The sequence below is a fragment of the Dipodomys ordii genome, unplaced genomic scaffold, assembly GCF_000151885.1.
Source record: "Dipodomys ordii isolate 6190 unplaced genomic scaffold, Dord_2.0 Scaffold78, whole genome shotgun sequence".
In the NCBI taxonomy this organism is placed as follows: domain Eukaryota; kingdom Metazoa; phylum Chordata; class Mammalia; order Rodentia; family Heteromyidae; genus Dipodomys; species Dipodomys ordii.
The window spans coordinates 5,109,222-5,127,857 of record NW_012267294.1 but is presented as its reverse complement, the minus strand read 5'-3'; the positions used below and the strand labels follow the sequence as shown (position 1 = coordinate 5,127,857).

At 42.3% G+C, this 18,636-nt stretch overlaps 1 protein-coding gene across 1 annotated transcript in view; it reads right to left on the bottom strand.

The window, feature by feature from the left end:
• Positions 1 to 18,636, bottom strand: part of Magi3 (membrane associated guanylate kinase, WW and PDZ domain containing 3) — an 87,221-nt gene that overhangs the window by 22,057 nt on the left and 46,528 nt on the right. Inside the window, exons 8-14 of the mRNA XM_013024619.1 lie at positions 16,488 to 16,545; positions 11,870 to 11,964; positions 8,408 to 8,596; positions 6,167 to 6,772; positions 5,035 to 5,066; positions 2,424 to 2,580; positions 2,235 to 2,308 (exon numbers count right to left, since the gene is read on the bottom strand). Coding sequence (XP_012880073.1) covers positions 2,235 to 2,308; positions 2,424 to 2,580; positions 5,035 to 5,066; positions 6,167 to 6,772; positions 8,408 to 8,596; positions 11,870 to 11,964; positions 16,488 to 16,545 — 1,211 coding nt within the window. The remainder of the gene's footprint in view (positions 1 to 2,234; positions 2,309 to 2,423; positions 2,581 to 5,034; positions 5,067 to 6,166; positions 6,773 to 8,407; positions 8,597 to 11,869; positions 11,965 to 16,487; positions 16,546 to 18,636) is intronic.

Here is an 18,636-nt window from a genome sequence, read left to right as displayed (position 1 = left end):
AAAGGTTAGTATTTTAAAGAAAACAGCTATCAGTGACAACTTACTGAAGGAAATGAAGGCCTGACTGACTTGTGGAGGGTGATCGGGTGAGTGGCAGAGTTGATTTAGACCAAGCTGCATTTCAAGGGGCTGGGCTTTTACCCCACACGGTTCTGTTCCTCAAGGGTAGGCTGTATTCACCAGAATATGAAGTCAGGAAAAGCTGTTTCATGACTAAGAATCTGTCTCTGGGAAAATATCAGTGTTTTCCTAAGTAAAGTGTACTTACTAAAAGGACAAAAAGAAAAGCTGGAAGCAGGTGCCAGAGGCTCACATGTATTATCCTAACTACTCTGAAGACTGAGATAGGAGGATCGTGGTTCAAAGCCAACCCAGGTAGGAAAGTCTGTGAGATTCCTTATCTCCAATTAAATAACAGAAAAATAAAAGAGGTGGCGCTGTGGCTCAAGTGGTAGAGTGCTAGACTTCAGCAAAAGGAGCGTAGGGAGAGTGCCCAGGGCCAGAGTTCAAGCATCAGGAAAAAAAGGGGAAAAAACTAAATTGTTTTAACTTTTTTAAGTTGAAATGTGGTAGAGGATAAACTATCAATATTGTTTGGAAGCAATCTTTTCTTTTAATATGAAAATGAGCAGCAGGAAGAGCGGAAAACAAGAGCCTTGTTCTGTGGCCTGATTTTATAGTCAGTGGAAGCAATTTCTTGATAAATAGTTCCTATTAGAATCACAGAAGTTTATTGTCTGTGTATGGCTCAGTGGGAAAGTGTGTTCTTAGCTCTGGGTTCAACTCTCCGCAGGAAAAGGAAATGGAACTTTAGAAAGTACAATGTTCACAATACTATGAATGTCTTAAGATGCACTGTACTCACAATCTGATTTATTGAATCCAAATCCCTTTGTTCAACTACTTAAAATTAAAAATAAATAAATAAAAAGCATGTATCCCACATGAATGGAAGTCTGAAGAAAGGTTTTCCACGTAGTTACACTAATTTAAATTTCTGCTTTACTATGCTGACAGTTGATCTTCATCTTTTGAATATGGCCTGAAAATATCAAGATAAAGTTTTGCAACTAGTTAAGTAAGCATGAAGTCAGTTTCATATGTTTCTAATTATGTATATCTTTTTTCCAGATAGATATAAATCTGTTTTTTGTTTTGTGAAATAGGTTCTGACGTTGCAGCTCAGGCTGGCTACAAACACCACATGTAGATACAATCCTTCTTTTCTTTTTTTTCTTTTTGGCAGTACTAGGGTTTTGAATTCAGGGCCTGTGCTTGCCTAGCAAGGGCTCGAGCCACAATTGCGGTACTTTTTGCTTTCATTTTCAGAGAAGGTCTCATACATTTTTCCCTGGCAGCTTCCCATATACTTGGGGTCTAGCCTGACTTTTAGGATAAGGTCTCACTAACTTTTTTGTGTAAGCTGCCTTTGACTTGTGATCCTTCTATCTCTGTCTCTTAAGTAACTGGGATTATATAGGGATGAGCCACTGTGCCATTTGGTATGAGACCAAATTTAGTTCTTAAAATATTAATCACATTTAAATATGCAATTTTAGTTCGGAAAAGATTTGTTACCAGCAAGTAAATTAAAATAAAAAGGAATTTCTACCTTGTGCTTTTTCTTTCCTCAGGCGGATGCCATATTCATGCCAGAAAAAAATCTTCCTAGAACTCAAATTCAGTGATATTTTCCTGCAGTTAAAACCATTTCATGACTTGTTCCCTCCTCTATCTTCCTTCCTTCTCCCTCTGTTCTTTCTTTCTCCCAGGCTGGCCTTGAACTCAAGATCTTCTGCCTCCTGAGTGTTTGGGACCACAGGCATGGGCCACCGTGTCCAGTTCTTCTACAAATCATGACCAGCTTTCTCAGAAGGGCCCCCCCCTCAACCCTCCACAATCTGTTCCTGCTTTCACCTCTAGCCAACCACACAAAGGCCAGGCACAATGCAACTCCTCTGCCCTTCCCTTGTTTTCCTCATGCATAGCTCTCCTCACTTGGCTTCAGCCTCTCTTGCTGTCTGAAGTTCTACCTGATACTTCCTAGCACTAAATGAGCTCCTTCTCAATCCAGATTGCAATTTGTCCAACTCAACCTTCCCTCTCAACCTGAGAGGCCACAGGTACTTATTTGTACACTTGTTTGCTAAACATTTGCCTTAGTCCTTTATGTTTAATACTATTGATGGTACAGGACTATGTAGCATACTTATTTCTCTATTCCAGTTCCTAACAGGATGGCCGACACCTTCACAGCTAGGAAAAAAACTGAGTGAATACTGAAGGTATGTGAGTGAGGCTCGGGGTCCTATTAAAATGGTAAAGAGGGAGTAACTTCTCAATATGCCTTTGGAAGACAGGAAATAACAGTTAAAAAAATTTTTTTTAATCATGTACTCTTGAAATGCTACACAACTACTTACGTTTGTCTTCATATAAACTCTTAGATTTCAGGTAGACCTCAGAAGGATCTAATTTCGGAGATCCTGACCGGATAATGCTGGGTGGGAAAGGCATCGGCTGGGGAATGGACTCGTTTATGGCCTCCAAACTTCCTGAAATTTCTTTCTTATCTGTTTTCTAAAATAGAAAAAAGACACTCTTTGGTGTTTTTGAAAGTAAGATCGTTAATTCTTTCAAAAAGACTATGAGCTGGGCATGTCAACTTATAGCAGGTCTAAGGCTCCAGCTAAGGTCTCAGGTGGCAGGTCTAAGCTGAAGACTGGGGTTCAAAACCAGCCCAGGCAGACAAATCCAAGAGGGTTCAGGCTCCACTGCCACCACTACCAGGCAGTTATAATATGCAAATTCACTGCCACAGTCATGTAACTGACACTGACATGTCTACAAGCATGCCAGGCAAAAGATGAGCAGTCTTGTCAATCCAGCACTACCAAACACGACTTGACTCTAAGATGAAGATAAATAGGAAGACAAAAGGAGCACCTGTATGTAGAGTAACAGGGAGGCGCAGGGGCACCTTCAGAAAATTATTGATAAGCCCGACCTCCTAGTTGCTGAATTTAATTTGCAATGAAGATGCTTAAGATGATCTATTCTCTCTAGGAAAATGGGATGGAGAGTGAACTCTGATTTCGGTGAAAACTCTGCAGGCCAATGGAAATGCACTCTGGGAAAACACCCATGAAGGCAGGCAGCCACAAAAAGGAGGGCAGACTGGCCTATTGTCATACTTTTAACCATTTTGACAGGATTTCCCCAAAATAGTCAAGCAAAATGACTCTTCCCTTTTCCCTCCCTCTGTTCCCTCTTCCTCTTTCTGCTTTGTTATTTTGTGGCTAATACTGTGGCTTGAAATCAGGGCTTCATGCTTTTCCACTAGAGCTACCTCCACTTCTGGCTTTTTGGTGGTTATTTGCAGAGAGTTGTCTGCCCTGGCTGGCTTTGAACCTTAATTCTCAGATCTGAGCCTCCTGTATAGCTAGGATTACAGGTGTGAGCCACTGACTCCCTGCTCAAAAGAACTTCTTTAATAATAAATTCAAACATGAAATTCAATCAACAGTCTAAAATGTTGGCTTTGAGAATAGCCTGTTATCCTGAATTTTGGCTGAGGGGGAAGATTACAGAGTAATTACTGAGTAATTAACATGGACTGGAGACCGGCCTGTGAGGGAGTGATGAGGGGTTTCACAGTTCTGTGCCATCTGGGACCCTCCGTGACCCAGATGCAGTCACGCGGCAGGGTCACCACAGCGGCCTGGCATGGATGATGAAGCCAACCCCATGGCAAAGGAGTGGAATGACTGCCAGGGGAGGCAGAGAACACAGAAACACGCGGTGTCACCCTAACGGGGGGACAGGGGGCTCTGTTCACGGCGGACCTGTGGTATAAACCACCTGTAAAAAGGGCAGACTAAGCATCTTTTTTTTCCTACTTTGAGCTACAAACACAAAATCTACAGGGGATTTCTGCTTGGTGGGCTGGAAAGAATTAATCCATTTCACAAGATCAGATGATATTGCCTTTAAAAGTCTATGATTTATCATTCTGGGAGACCAACTTTCAACTGGAAGGTGAAAAAACTTCAAAATGAGCAAAGTGGACCTAAATTGGGGTTTAAAACAAGCCATCTTGCTCTCCATGTACACTAGGTGTGCACACAGAAGTAGGCACATGAGTACTCTGCTTCTTGCACAACAGCATTAGTTGGTACGTCTACTGTTGCATTTTCTTTCTCTGTGCAGGTCTTAATATAGACTGCTCAGGTTATTCCAAAACATGCAAAGACGCTGCTCTGGGTCTGATAGTCTGGCACTTTGATATAAGCAAACTTAGCTGGTTAAGGACAAAGGTTAGAAGGGTTCACTTAGTGCTAAGTGAGAGAAGGTCATCTAAATGTGCTATCTGCAGACTCCATGAAAGAAAGAGGAGCTTCATGGCTTCTTTTTTTTTTTTTTGTAAGGCTACTGACTAGGCTGACATTTAATAAAATAACATTCACTGTGGTTATCCAAAGAGGATTGGGAAGCTGCACTTAAATACAAATCATTTATTTCCCTCACAGCTCTTCAGTCTTGCAGCAGAAGGCATTTACCAGGGTTTACAGTGATCAGAAGCAAAGATGGGACTGGAATCCTGGATTTTGTTGTTTCTGCAGTCAAGGGCACTTTTTGACACATTGTCCTGCCATAGCTTCATGGCTTCTTTTAGGCATCAGCAAATAGACATAGCAGTCTATTATCTGTGCTAATGCTCAGCTACTTCTGTCCTTGCTCCTGAGAACCAGAAGGCAGAAGGATCTCAATGGAGGATCCCCAGTGTACCACATTTTACTAGCGGACAGGGCTGATGGCAGTTTGGGCTTCTAGTGCTCCTCTAGTAGCAGACTTAGCACAGCCTCCACCCAGGACTTCATGCTGTCCTCGTGTTTTGGATCCGCGGCTGGCAGCGTAAGCTTCCTGACCTCTCTAGCCATCACCAGGTCCTCGGGGAGCTGCTCTCATGGGGAGGAAGAGCGCAGACCTCTCAGGGAAAGGGCAGAAGTGTTTGAGGATCACTACGATACTCACCATTTTGGCAGTTTTAGATGGTGAAGGAGGACCTTAAAAAAAATGAGTCAGATTTTAAAAACAGAGGAAGCATTCTTAGATCACAAACACTAATAATGCTTATGATAAAACTAGTTACCACTTTTAGTAGGCTGTAAGTTCTTATCTAACTGTTCCAAGCATTATATGTATACCTTCTTATTTCATTTTTATAATAGTTCTAAGGCATTAATAGAATTATCATTAAACAGACAAAAAGATAAGGTTCCCTATACCACAGAAGCAATGTATAGCAAGGTAGGAAATGGCCATAGAAGCATCTGACATCCAACCCCAGTCTCTGTTATACGTGTTGAAGCCCTGGGAGACCCTTAGTACTAAAAAGAGATTTTTTAAAACCTAATTCTGAGTATGTTCTACCATTTACCCAGGAGAAGCCCAAGTGATTCAAAGAAATGAAAATGAGGAAAAATCTCCAATAAAGTTGAAATGCGCATTTGTCTCAAAAAGGAAAACTGAAAGCCAGAGTGATAGAAGAGAGAAGGTGTGAATTCCATTCTTTAAAATGCCAAGGAGTTGTGAAAGCCTATTAGCATGCAGCATGTAGCTGGTCAGTGCTTGGAATTGGATTTATAATCCATGAGAGCCGTTCACTCCAGCTGATGACCTTGAAACATAAAAATATCACTTCTCTTACATAAGCACTGCGAGGTTTGACTAGCCTTTCTGAACAGAGCCTAGAGCTAAAGACAAAGCCAGGTTGGCTGCCTCTGCAGAGCAGGGTACCCCTGCCCCTCATCGCACATCTGCACAGACAGACTGGCTCTTCCTCAGACCTGTGGTGCATGATGAAGTACCACTGGGCCAAAGGCTCAATTTCTGTTATTATCATGGAGAGAGAAAACAAGGTTAAGAGAATACATCTCACTTGAAGTAGTACAATATTGAGCCATAAATAATCAGATTTTGGAAAGAATACAACAGGAGGTGTGAATGCAGCCACTAATAACTGAAACACTGGGAAGAACGCCACTGTGGACAGCAACAGACAGAGCCTCAAGGAGGACACCCAGGGGTGCATCTGCCTCTGAGGGCGCCCAGCGAGCCGACGAACGTCCCGACACTCCGGCTCCTCTTGGCTACATTGACTTACCTCCTCTTAAGATAAGCAGAGGCACATCTGCACCTACTGGGAACTGCTTTAGCACTTCCACCACCTGGAGATGTGTTAAATTCTGCACATTCTGATGATAAATTTCCTTGATTATATCCCCTTTCTGAAGGCCTTGGCACCACTGACTGTCCAGTATCATCTTAACCTTCTGCCCAGTGGGGCTGTCAGCAATTGCAAAGCCGAAGCCCTTGGGGCCCTTGATCAAAGGGATAGTCACTAGTTCTGGCTGGGAGCTGCCGGAAGAGGCCACGGATGTTCTCTGTTCACCCAGATCTGATGGTCCATCAAGACAATCACTCATCAATACGTGTCCTGATTTTCCATTCTGGTCCAGAGCCACGGTTCCTGGCTTCAAGTCCTGAGCGGTCACGCATGTTTCTTCTTTTGTTAAGGACTGTCCATTGATGATAGGGGTAGCAGTGACAATGTCCACCACAGGGTCTTCACTGTCATCGGGGAGTGGGTAACCACGACACAAAGTGAGGTTGACATACTGATTGATAGGCACCAACTGAAACATCTGGACAACATCTGCATGGGTGTGACCCAGGACACAGCTGCCGTTGATGTCCACAATCACATCACCTGAGAAAATACAGTGTGAGAAGTTAAAGTCACCAAATAAGGTGATTTTTTTTGTTGAAGGGAGAAGCAAAGGTAACAATTCAATACAGGCACTGGATGTATTATTTAAGACACTGAAATGTGTGATACAGTGGTTAACAGAATGATGATCACTGGCTGCAGAATCGCTGTCATTCAAGATCACAAGCTGAGTCCTTTTACCCTCTCTTCTCATCCATTTGATTCTTTTATTCACAATGATTATTTAAAAGGTCACAGACACATAAAGGTGCTTTGGTTTGTAGGTTCCAAAACTCATCAGAATGCTGTTAGAAATATTAGTCTGTAAAATTTTGTTCCATAACTAAGAAGATACAAATGCGATTAATTGGAAATGAAGTTTTGATTTTTTTCCCCGATGAAGACTCACAGAATTTTTATGAAGGCATATTATTGCTATGCAAATTAGGTAAGCATTAGGTAAATCTGAAATTACATTATGAAATTCTGACAGCAAATATATATAGTAGCTATAAGATGTGTTTGATGGACAAAATGTAAAGAAAGGTTAAAATTGAAAATTAAAAAGAAAAACCCTGTTAATATCCGTCACTTCTGGGAAACATGCCCTAAGTTAGCATCTTGCCTTGACTCTCCTTCTCAAGCTCGTCAGCCACAACAAAACCATATAAAATATCCAACAGGCTGAAAGCCGGTGGCCCATGCTTGCCATCCTCCATACTCAGGAGGCTGAGATCTGAGGATCACAGTTCAAAGCCAGCCTGCGCAGGAAAGTCTGTAAGACTCCTATCTCCAATAGGAGAAATCTCAGAAAAAGTGGGAAGTACTGTGGTGGTTCAAGTGGGTATAGTGCTAGCTTTGAGCAGAGAGAGGCTCAGGGACAGAGCCCAGGCACTGAGTTAGTCCCAGGACTGGCAAAAAACAAAACAAAACAAAACAAAACAAAAAACAAACCCCAAAAAACCCAAACCAAACCAAACCAAAAATCCATCAATTCCAAGGAACAACATCGGGGGGAAAAAAAAGGATCGATTTGAGACTGCAGTTCAAAGGCAGTCCATGCAGGAAAGCCCAGAGACGTATCTCTGATAAAAAGCTAGAAGCAGAGCTGTGACTCAAGTTACTGGGCACTACCCTTGAAAAAAAAGCCCAGGGACAGTGCACAGGCCCTGAGTTCAAGCCCCAGGACTAGCACAACCACCACCTTTGGGAAAAATTATAGGATATAATTTTGACATTACTCTAAACATTACAGTGGACCATTTTTCATAAAAACATGGTAGGAAAATGTTAGATAGTTCCAAAAGTACACAATATAATAAGAGAATGACAATCAAATTGTCTTTTGAGATGATTAATAAATCACTGGTTTTGTACAGCCAAAGGATAATCTAAAGATTATACACAGTATTCAAAAAAGCTAATAAATGTAGTGTGTTTTCTCTGCTAGCTCCTGGCCCTTGCTCAAGCCAGCATACATTTAACTTTCAAGTCACATTATTTTAACATAGGAACTGTTCCCTTCTGTTGTATACTCATTCTCTCCCCTCTTCCCGTGTCTCCCCACTCCTCTCTGTGAACTCAGTACCAAATGGTCCCAGAGCCGCCAGTCCGTGGAACTCTGAAGAGCGCTACCTGGTGCGATCTTCCCATCCTGAGCAGCAGGGCCTTCGTGCAGCACGTTTTTCACCTGGAGGAACTCATCAGGCCTGTCTCCACCAATAATGGTAAAGCCAAATCCCATTGTGCTTTTTTTCAGTGATGCTCGAACTAGAACACCTTTAAGTTGGGATGGGTCCCGAGTAAAGTGTGATTTTTCCACATCTGGGCCAGATAAGAAAGGGATTTGAGAACAAAAGTAATTACATGAATTCAGCCCTAAAAACCAATTTTCAAGATGGCTTGTGTAACTCAAGAAAAAGAAATCATAAAGGAAAAAATTCAGAGAGTCTAATGTCATAGAGTAGCTGGTATTTTAGTGTATGAACTAAAACACAGGAAAAAATTTAACAAATAAATCCTTATTTGGGGGGGGGTTGGTAACAGTACCGGACTCTGACCTCACTTTTCAGATAGGATCTTGTACTGTTGGTTTGGGGTTGGCCTCACGCCTAGACCTTCCTATCTCTGCTTCCACCTGGCCAGCATATCACTTCTATTTATAGGATCTTGCATGCCATTTGAGAAAGTCCCTACTTATTCTCCTCTGTAACCCCAAATCGATTCTAGTAGTTTCCCTTTTGCTGGTTTCAGTTACCTGCTGTCAACCACAGTACAAAATTATTATTGTTATTGTTGTTGATTGTGGGGCCTGAACTCTGGGCATAAGCACTGTCCCTCAGCTCTTCAGCTCAAGGCTAGTGCTCTACTGCTTGATCCACACGGCCATTTCTGGCTTTTTCTGCATATGTGGTGCTGAGGAATCGAACCCAGGGCCTCATGCATGCAAGGCAAGCACTCTACCACTGAACCACCTTCCCAGCCCCAAGTACAAAATTATTAAACAGAAAAAAATCTGAGTAACTCTCCATCAGTGTGCTAAAATCTTGTGCATCCTGCTCCATTCCACCGTGGTATGAAGCAGCCTGTCTGGCTGCACCCCACAGTGGTGTGAGCTACCCTGCAGCTCTGCAGGACCATATGATTACCACTCACCAGTCACTTAGTTGTTGTCTGGGTTATCAGACTAGATCCATGGTATCAGGACGCCTGTATTCAAGGAACCCTATCTCATTCAATAACATCACCAAGGCACAAGAGTGGTGCAGGTATAGTGATTTGTATATGTTGAAAAGAAGCCAAAAAGAGTTTCTGTTCAGTGAACAGATTGTATCAATATGTATGTACGGGAAAAACAAAGCATAAAGAAGGCTTTGTATGGGTACAGGAAGGGGGTGTCTTGAAATGTATCTCCAGCAGATTAGATATGGGGTGACTATTGTACATCTCTGTTAGTAACAATGAAAGCTATAATTTATTGATCACAACATGCCAAATACCATTATAAGCACTTTGTACATATTAATTTGTTATTTCAACCACCTAAAGAGAGTATTATTATGATTCCTATTGTATACATGAGGAAAAGGAGGCACAAAGGTTTTAGGGATGTTACTCAGGGTCACATACATGAGATTAAAAACTTTATGCACAGGAGGCTCCAATGGGAGGATTACGGTTTGAGGCCAGTCCAGGCAAAAGAAGTTCATCAGATGTCATTTCAACCTATGGACAAGAATGGTAGCATGCACCTGTCAATCTAGCTAGAGGCTGAGGCTGAGACTGAGATGATTTGGCTCCTGACCAGCCTAGACACACAGTTTGCAAGGCCTCATCTCAACAGGAAAAACTGGCTGTGGTAGCACACACTGTCATCCCAGCTACAGTGGGGAATGTGAACAGGGAGACCACAACCCAGGCTGGGATGGGCAAAATGTGAGACCCTTTCTCAAAATATTCAGAGCCAGCCAAGTGCCAGCGGCTTACCCTGCAGTCCTGACAGGTCAGGAGGCTAAGGTCTGTGGTTTGAAGTTAGGCCTGGCAGGAAGTCTATCTCCAATTAATCAATAAAATGCTGGACTGGAGGATGGCTCAAGTGATAGAGTGCCAGCTGTGAGTGAGAAGGCTGAGCAAGAGTGTGGGGTGGGGGTGGGGTCTTAGGGTAATGCCCAGTATTAGCACAAAAAATAAATTAACAGCCAGAGCACAAAGGGTTAGAGGTTGAGCTTAAGCACTGGACTGTCTGCTTAGCTATCATGAAGCCTTGCGTTCAAACCCCAGTACTACCCAAAACAACCCAAAAAACCCACTGCAAATGGGCAATAGACTGGCACACTCACTGCAAGTTGTAGACTATGAATTCTCGAGGGCAAGACCTCCTTACTCTCAATCGTGAAAACCCAATGAGTAGCAAGCACTGGGAGACCAGGAGATGCTCAAACTATCTGTTAAACCCTGAGTATCTGATCATCTACACATACACAAAGCTGAAGAAGGGGGTGCTTCTACAGAGTAGCTGAGAGAAAGAACTATTTTCTTCACAAGCAATAAAAGTTGAGACTCTGCTAGACTATAATATGGCCAACAGACCTCTTGTTATTACTGACAGTGGAAGAAGGGATTGCATTAGAGAGGGATGAAGAAAGTCTAAAAACTCTTGGACAGCTTTTTCAGAATACACGTGACTGGACTAGACTCAAAAACTTATACATTCAAACATGTTTCCCAAGGATGGGCTGGGAAGGTGGCTCAGTGGTAGAGCACTTCCCTTGCATGCATGAGGGCCTGGGTTCGATTCCTCAGCACTACATAAATAAGCAGAAAAAGCCAGAAGTGGGGCTGGGAAGGTGGCTCAGTGGTAGAGTGCTTGCCTTGCAGGCCTGAGGCCCTGGGTTCGATTTCTCAGTACCACATAAAGCAAAACGCAAAAAGCCAGAAGTGGTGCTGTGGCTCAAGTGGTAGAGCACTAGCCTTGAGCTGAAGAGCTGAGGGACAGCGCCCAGGCCCAGAGTTCAGGCCCCACGACCGTACCCTTCCCCACCCCCCCCTAAAAAAAGAAAAAGCCAGAAGTGGTGCTGTGGCTCAACTATTGAGTTGAAGAGCTGAGGGACAGCGCTCAGGCCCAGAGTTTAGGCCCCATGACTGACTAAAAAAAAAAGTTTCCCTAAGTGATTCTGGTGTCACTAACACCTACCATTCTATATGACAGTCAAAGGTATAGGCAAATAACTTGCTATTTATTAACACTGGTTACTGAAGAATCCTGAATAGTTAGAGACATTAGACTTTAGTATAACTCAAGAGAAGCTCATAATGAAGTAGATTTAATAGTGTACCTGGCTTTAAACATAAGAACAATTCAAACCTCAAACTCATACTTTTTAGTTTTTTTCATACTTTTTACATAATGAGAAAATCTCAGTAGTCTCAGTGTTCACGTGTTTATTAAGATTGTTTATATCCTTATAGGGGCAAAAATTAGACCTTCTCTGTTGAATGTCAAAGGCCTAGCAATAAAAACTCAAACTCACTTTTATTATCTGAGCACACAAATTTCACATTTTATTCTGAGGAAAAAAGATCAAACAGAAACTCTACCTGGGTTTGAGGGTGCAATCCCGGCCTGTCCTAGCTGCTTTTTCCTTTTGGCTTCTTCCACTGGATTTTCAAACTGGGTTTTCTGGTTAAGGTGGCTGTAAAATGTGGAGAAGTGTGGACTTCAGGTTTGATGAAATCACAACATCATTTCTAAACCGACACCACGCATTTTCATGGCCAGAGGCCAGGGCGACGCAGGCTGTTAGGGGCTGAGCACCGAGATGCTGACAGCAGCACTCAGCCACCACAAGACCGGTCAGAAAGCAGCATGACTCTTACCTAAAGACCTCACATATGGCAACTGGTCAGTTAGATTTTCAAAGGCCATTTATGAAAGGGTTTTAATAAAGCAACTTTCTCCAAAATGGAGCGAGCTACCACAGTATTTTTTAAGAAATATGGTACTCTTCTAGACTATTACTACAGTATATTATTTTTTCAACTGAGCTGCCCAAAACAAGTCAACAGTGACTAAGAAAGTATAACAAACTCTTTTGCACTTGAATTTCTTCAGAATTCTGTAATAATTAAATGTGTTGAATTCAACTGGACCTGATGCTCAGGAACATTTACACTCTACAAGCCGGGAACCTGGGGGCCGGGCAAGCTGTTACCCCTCATCCCAGGCTGGGAGAGCACCATTCATGCTGGTAACCTTCCTGCGTGAAAACTGGCTAAGACACCACCGTCATCAGAAAACAAAACCATGGCTAGGTCTCACACAGCCACAAGAATCATCGTCTATACTTTCACAATGCGGAGACATTGCAGGGTTGTGGCTCACGTGGTAGCGTGCCTGCTAACAATCACCAGGCCCTGAGTCAAACACCAGTACTGCCAAGAAAAAAAAAGATACTTTGGCTACATGATATATGTTTTCCAGTGAAATCTCCTCAAGTCAGCTGTCATTGTTCCCAAGTGAACACCAACAATTAAATGTTAAACCTGACTTTCGCGATAGGACTCTCCTTAGACCACACACACACACAGCCACACAACGTTCTCACATGGCGATGCGATGGGCAGCAGGCACTCTTTGCCCTCCGGGCTGCTAGGACTTACTAACTCCACCACAGATATGCGAGTCTTAGAACTCTAAATACAGGCGTCCCAGCCAACACTGCAGCTGCTCACTTCGCCAACGCTCAGGATACCAATGCCTCGTGATACAGGTGCTTTCTCCACCGAGTCACCTGTTTAGCTGTGAGATGAAAATCTAGGCATGCTTCAGAAACTCCTCTTGGACAGTCACACTTTACATGCTCTTAAGTAAACAGACGGACACTGCACAAACAAAAGTTAAAGCTGCTCGGAAAGCAGCCTGGCCCCTGACGTCCTTAGCTGGAATGACCCCGATGCCACAGAGCATCCAAAGCTGCAATGTGGAGCAGACAGCAAGCTGTCTACTTGCTGAAGAGTTTTCCTCACAGAAAACAGCAAGATGTAATGAAGGGAATAACCGCATCTGTGACCTTACACTGCCTAGATTAAGAATCTCGCACCTGTAATCCAAGCTACTCAGGAGGCTGAGATCTGAGGACTGCAGTTCAAAGCCAGCCCAGGCAGCAAAGTCTGTGAGTTTCTTCAACCAACAAGCAAAAAGCTAAAAGTGGAGGTGTGGCGCAAGTGGTAGTAGAGTACCAGCCATGAACAAAAAAAGCCAAGAGAGAACACAAGGTTCCAAGTTCAAGCCAGTATGGATACACACACACACACACACACACACACACACACATACACACACACACACACACACACACACACTCCCCACAGTACAACAAAAATATCATTCTCTAAAATGAAACAAAATAAAAAAGTGAAAATACTCTTCTTTTCACTTAGTTACTTATCAAAATGTAACAGACATATTTTCCCGTTACTCCTTATAGAGCAAGGTATTTTCATAGCAAGAAAGGAAAGCATGACAGATTATTGAAGAAATAGGCATACTTCAATATCTAAGTGGTAATTTTATAATACCTAGATTAAAAAATCTACCTCACTGGGTGACGGCAGCTCACCCCTATAATCCTAGCTACTGAGGAGGCTGAGCTCTGAGGATCACAATTCAAAGCCAGCCTGGGCAGCAAAGTCCGTGAGACTCTTATCTCAATTAACCTCCAGAATACTGGAAGTGGTACTGTGGCTCAAGTGGTAGAGCGCTTGCCTTGAGCTGAAGAGCTGAAGGACAGCGCCCAGGCCCAGAGTTCAAGGCCCATGACTGACAACAACAAAAATCTATCTCAAGAAATAGATATGAAAGTTGATACAAATTTTGACTGTTGCATAAGTGTATCAAGACTTCTAATGCAATACAATGAAGACATTTCTAAATGGATGCACTTAGAATATTCTAAATTATTTATTTTCAAAACTAAAAAATTAATTTCAGAATCTAATCCTCTGAATAGTCATAGAGAAAAACTGCCACTGCTGTTGGTGTTACTTACTACAGGTTCCTGTGGGTGTTACTAGTTGTAGGTTCCTGTGGTGTTACTAGTTACAGGTTCCTGTGGGTGTTACTCACTACAGGTTCCTGTGGGTGTTACCCACTACAGGTTCCTGTGGGTGTTACCCACTACAGGTTCCTGCAGGTGTTACTAGTTACAGGTTCCTGTGGGTGTTACTAGTTACAGGTTCCTGTGGGTGTGACTCACTACAGGTTCCTGCGGGTGTGACTCACTACAGGTTCCTGTGGGTGTTACTCACTAGAGGTTCCTGTGGGTGTTACCCACTACAGGTTCTAGCAGGTGTTACTAGTTACAGGTTCCTACAGGTGTTACTCACTAGCGGTTCCTGCCAAAAGCAGTCCCTGATGCCATCTGGCCTGACAGAGCCAGAGTAGCATTCAAGGAACAGCTCTACTCCTTGAGATTCACATACTCACGCAGACAACCCTCCCCCTCCATCAGTGCTCTCACAGACTATGCAGAGGAGTCAACGCCAGCAAATCTGGGAATCAAGCCATGTTCCACCACACAGCCAGCTCCATACTAACATGCGTCTCCAGTACAGCCTGTGCTTCCTAATTTAACAAGGTGCTCCTGTAAATGACCTCACTCATGTCTTCCAATTCGGGGTGCTCCACACACCCCGTGACAACTGGGGGTGGGTATGTCACGATTTCCCCAAGTCACTTCTGCTTTATGTGCTTTTTTAAAAGATCATTCTGCTCAAGATTTTCTAACAGGCAAATGACTCTCACCTCTTTCCCACATATTCAAATTCATTTGGAATGGGTAATGGTGAGAATCATTATCTCAGACATGTTCAGTAGTTCAATGGTAAGTACTTGATAAATGCTTTATTTAATAGGCTACACTACAAGAAGAAAAAAAATTCCAACCATTTTTTTTTCTGGCTGGCCTCCAACTATTCTTTTGACTTGAAAAAAATTGGTTTCTTCCTTCCTTTAAATTAAATATGCCTCAAGAAAAAATAACAAAGGAGCTACATGCACTTTGCATATCACACATTTAATGAGTATCAGCAACACATTAAATGACACAATGGAAGTAAAATTAGCATAGCTTTTCAAAGGAAGCAAACATCTACAGCCACAGGTCAATTTCAATATTTCCTTAGGATAGAGGGCAGATTTTTAGAAGTTATTCCAAAAATCTCTAACCACATTGACTCAGAAACAATTTACATATGAAAGAGTATAATAAGCCTCAGAGATATTGTAAAGATGATTATCGGGAAATGATATTAGTTTATACTAGCAAGGGTTAAAAAATAAGTGATCATAAAACAAGAAGATTCTAGTGTTTGCTGTTTTTCCAAAATGATCATTTTGTCCAACTGTATAGTAGGCAATGGGTTCAGTCTTTAATTTTCCAGAAAAATAATAATGTTTCTGATATAATTATTTTCCTGGTACTACATACCTTAGCACCTGGAAGAAAGGTAATTTGGTGGCCATAGCAATGTAAATCTTAGAAGCAACAGTGGCCAACATCAGGTGTCTGGTGCTCCTGGCTGACACACATCTGCACTTTAAAATCCCTTCAAACTACTCTCCTCACAAAGAAACAACAGGCGTGTACGGCTTTGGTAACGCAGGCACCGCTCTGGCTCACTGTGTCACAACGTGGTAAGGTCCTGTAACTGCTTTCCTAGCACACACTGCAGTACTGGCAGCAGCAGCAGCAGGGCGATCTGCCCAGATCCCTCATTTCACAGTTCAACATCTTTTATAGCACTTAAAAAAAAAAGATTGTAATGGGAACACTATCATCTCCTGCCTCAGGAGTCGTCCGTTTCTTCTGTTTTCCCCCTCCGCCTCAGCTTCTTTTGAGGATGGGAGAGGAAAAGGGCTTTGTTTGCTATGTTAAGATCCTAGGTGGATCTTAAATTCTTTTACTCAAGCAATCCTCCTGCCTTAAATTCATAAGTAGCTGGAACTACAGGCTTGCACTACTACCACACTGGGCTTGACCTTCTAGTTTCTATATTTAGATTAAAAGTCAACTGCTGGGAAAGCTCCAAGTCACCACAATAGATGCTCACTTCTCCTGCCAGATTCCCTGGGTTGGAAAATGAGGGGTCACAGGCCACATCCAAATAAAAGTACAACATCTAGAGGACTATTGACTGACCGAGGTAGCAAACTTACTCAACATAGTATGTCCCGTACTGAGGGTCTTCTATTTTCTCCCAACCGTAAGGAAGCTCTGGAAATAAAAGAAAATTGATGAAGTGTCCATTCTAAAAAGACAAAAATTAATTCACCAGTAAGTTAATTTGTCTCCTTTATATCCTAATACTTTGGAGTCAGAGAGAACTGGCTTTCAAAGAATGAATCTAGTTTAAATCTGAGTGTGTATCTCAGTAGGTAAATAGAGGGCTTAGGACAAAAGGCTTAAATGAAAGTATTCCTCTGAATCACAAGACAAAGGGCTGTTTCCTGTTAAAAAAACATTGTGGCTATTTACTTATTTATTGTGTAGCTTGATAGGGATACCATGAGACACATCCTGCCCCATACAAGAAGTAACTGTATGTTAGAATATTCAGTATTACACAGAATTACTTCTGCTACTCCAGCCCTCTTCTCAAAGCAAAGTTCTGCCTTGGATATTTGTCATTCCAAGTATGCAATCTGGATCTGTTTAAAACCTATAAAATTATCTTTTCCCTTTCAATAACTGGAGCCAAATACCTGCCAGAACACTGATTTATTTAATTACACAGTGCCTATGTAATCTGTAAGGAAGGATATATGTGTAGATACACATGTATGTATATGTACATATACATACACACACATATATTATATACACACATATATACATGTGCACACACATATATTTCTCCTGGAATTTTGACTTCATGTCTGGGCTGGTTTTCAATTGTGATCCTCAAATCTCTGCCTCCCAAGTAGCTAGGATTACAGGTATAAAACACCAGCCAAAGGAATGTCTTACATAGCAGTACTATATATTATTTACTCTAACCAATGACCAATAAAACATAATATGAAGGACAAAGGGAATCGAGTTTCTAATCATTAAAAAAAGTGTGGCCTTCTCCACAAGAACTGACTCTGTGCAGAACAATCCACCTCCCACCCTCAGTTACTGCTTCTGTACCCTTCTTAATATGTGCATGTAGAAGGACATTTCCTGCAGGTGGTTACAGAGATGTCGATTGTACATAAGTGAGCAGGGAGGTAAGAAGAAGGATTTAAAAACCCACAGTTGTTCACTGTTCACAGCATGGTACCCCATACTTTTATTTACAGTTCTTTTAGGAGTTTCTGGATACACACATGAATGACATATGCTGGGCTACAAATAGACCTTCAATACATGGAAAAATTTGTTCATTTTGTTACTGAGCCTCAGCTATGACATATCATAGTAAAAATTGAACTGTGATGAACTTGACAAGATATCCAAGCTGAAATAAAAATTACTATCCTGTATTCAGAATAAAAGGAAAGACTGATTAGCATCTTGGAAAACTGAATTATTCCTTTCCCTTCTCTCTAGCACATTGCTTGTAAAAATATTGGTTGGTCATTTCAACACTTGCTGATTTTCCTTTGACCTGGTCAAATGCTTGGAATGAATAAGGAAGAGGGAGGAGCTACTCAAATACCTGAAATATGCCAAGTGAAAGAAAGGACCCTTGTATCTATGAAGCAACCTGTCTTCAATAAACAGGCATAGGGTGCTATCAGCAAGTCACTGCTATACAGATAGGGTGTTTTTTTGGTATTCTATCTAGAAATGCACAGTAACAATATTATTAAAGTGTTCTGATTCTTTTTTTTTTTTTTTTTGATATAGGTACTGGGTGGACCTTGAACTCAAGAGCTTTTTTTGTTCAAGGCTGGTGCTCTACCTCTTGAGCCACACCTCCACTTCCAGATTTCTGCTTGTTATCTGGAGACTAAAAGACTTTCCTGTTCAGGCTGGCTTTGAACCACATTCCTCGGATCTCAGCCTCCTGAGTAGCATGAGCCACCGGGCGCCCAGCCATCTTCCAGTGAGCACCAAGTGAGGACGTGCTTTACAACTGGTCTTTACAGAAAGTTGGAAAAGCGAGGGAGGTAAAGGTCCTCAGAGTCCGTTGGATTTTTAAAGAAATTCACTAAGGCCGGGCGCTGGTGGCTCACGCCTGTAATCCTAGCTACTCAGGAGGCTGAGATCTGAGGATCTCGGTTCAAAGCCAGCCCGGGCAGGAGAGACCGTGAGACTCCTATCTCCAATAAACCACCAGAAAACCGGAAGTGGCGCTGTAGCTCAAGTGGTAGAGCG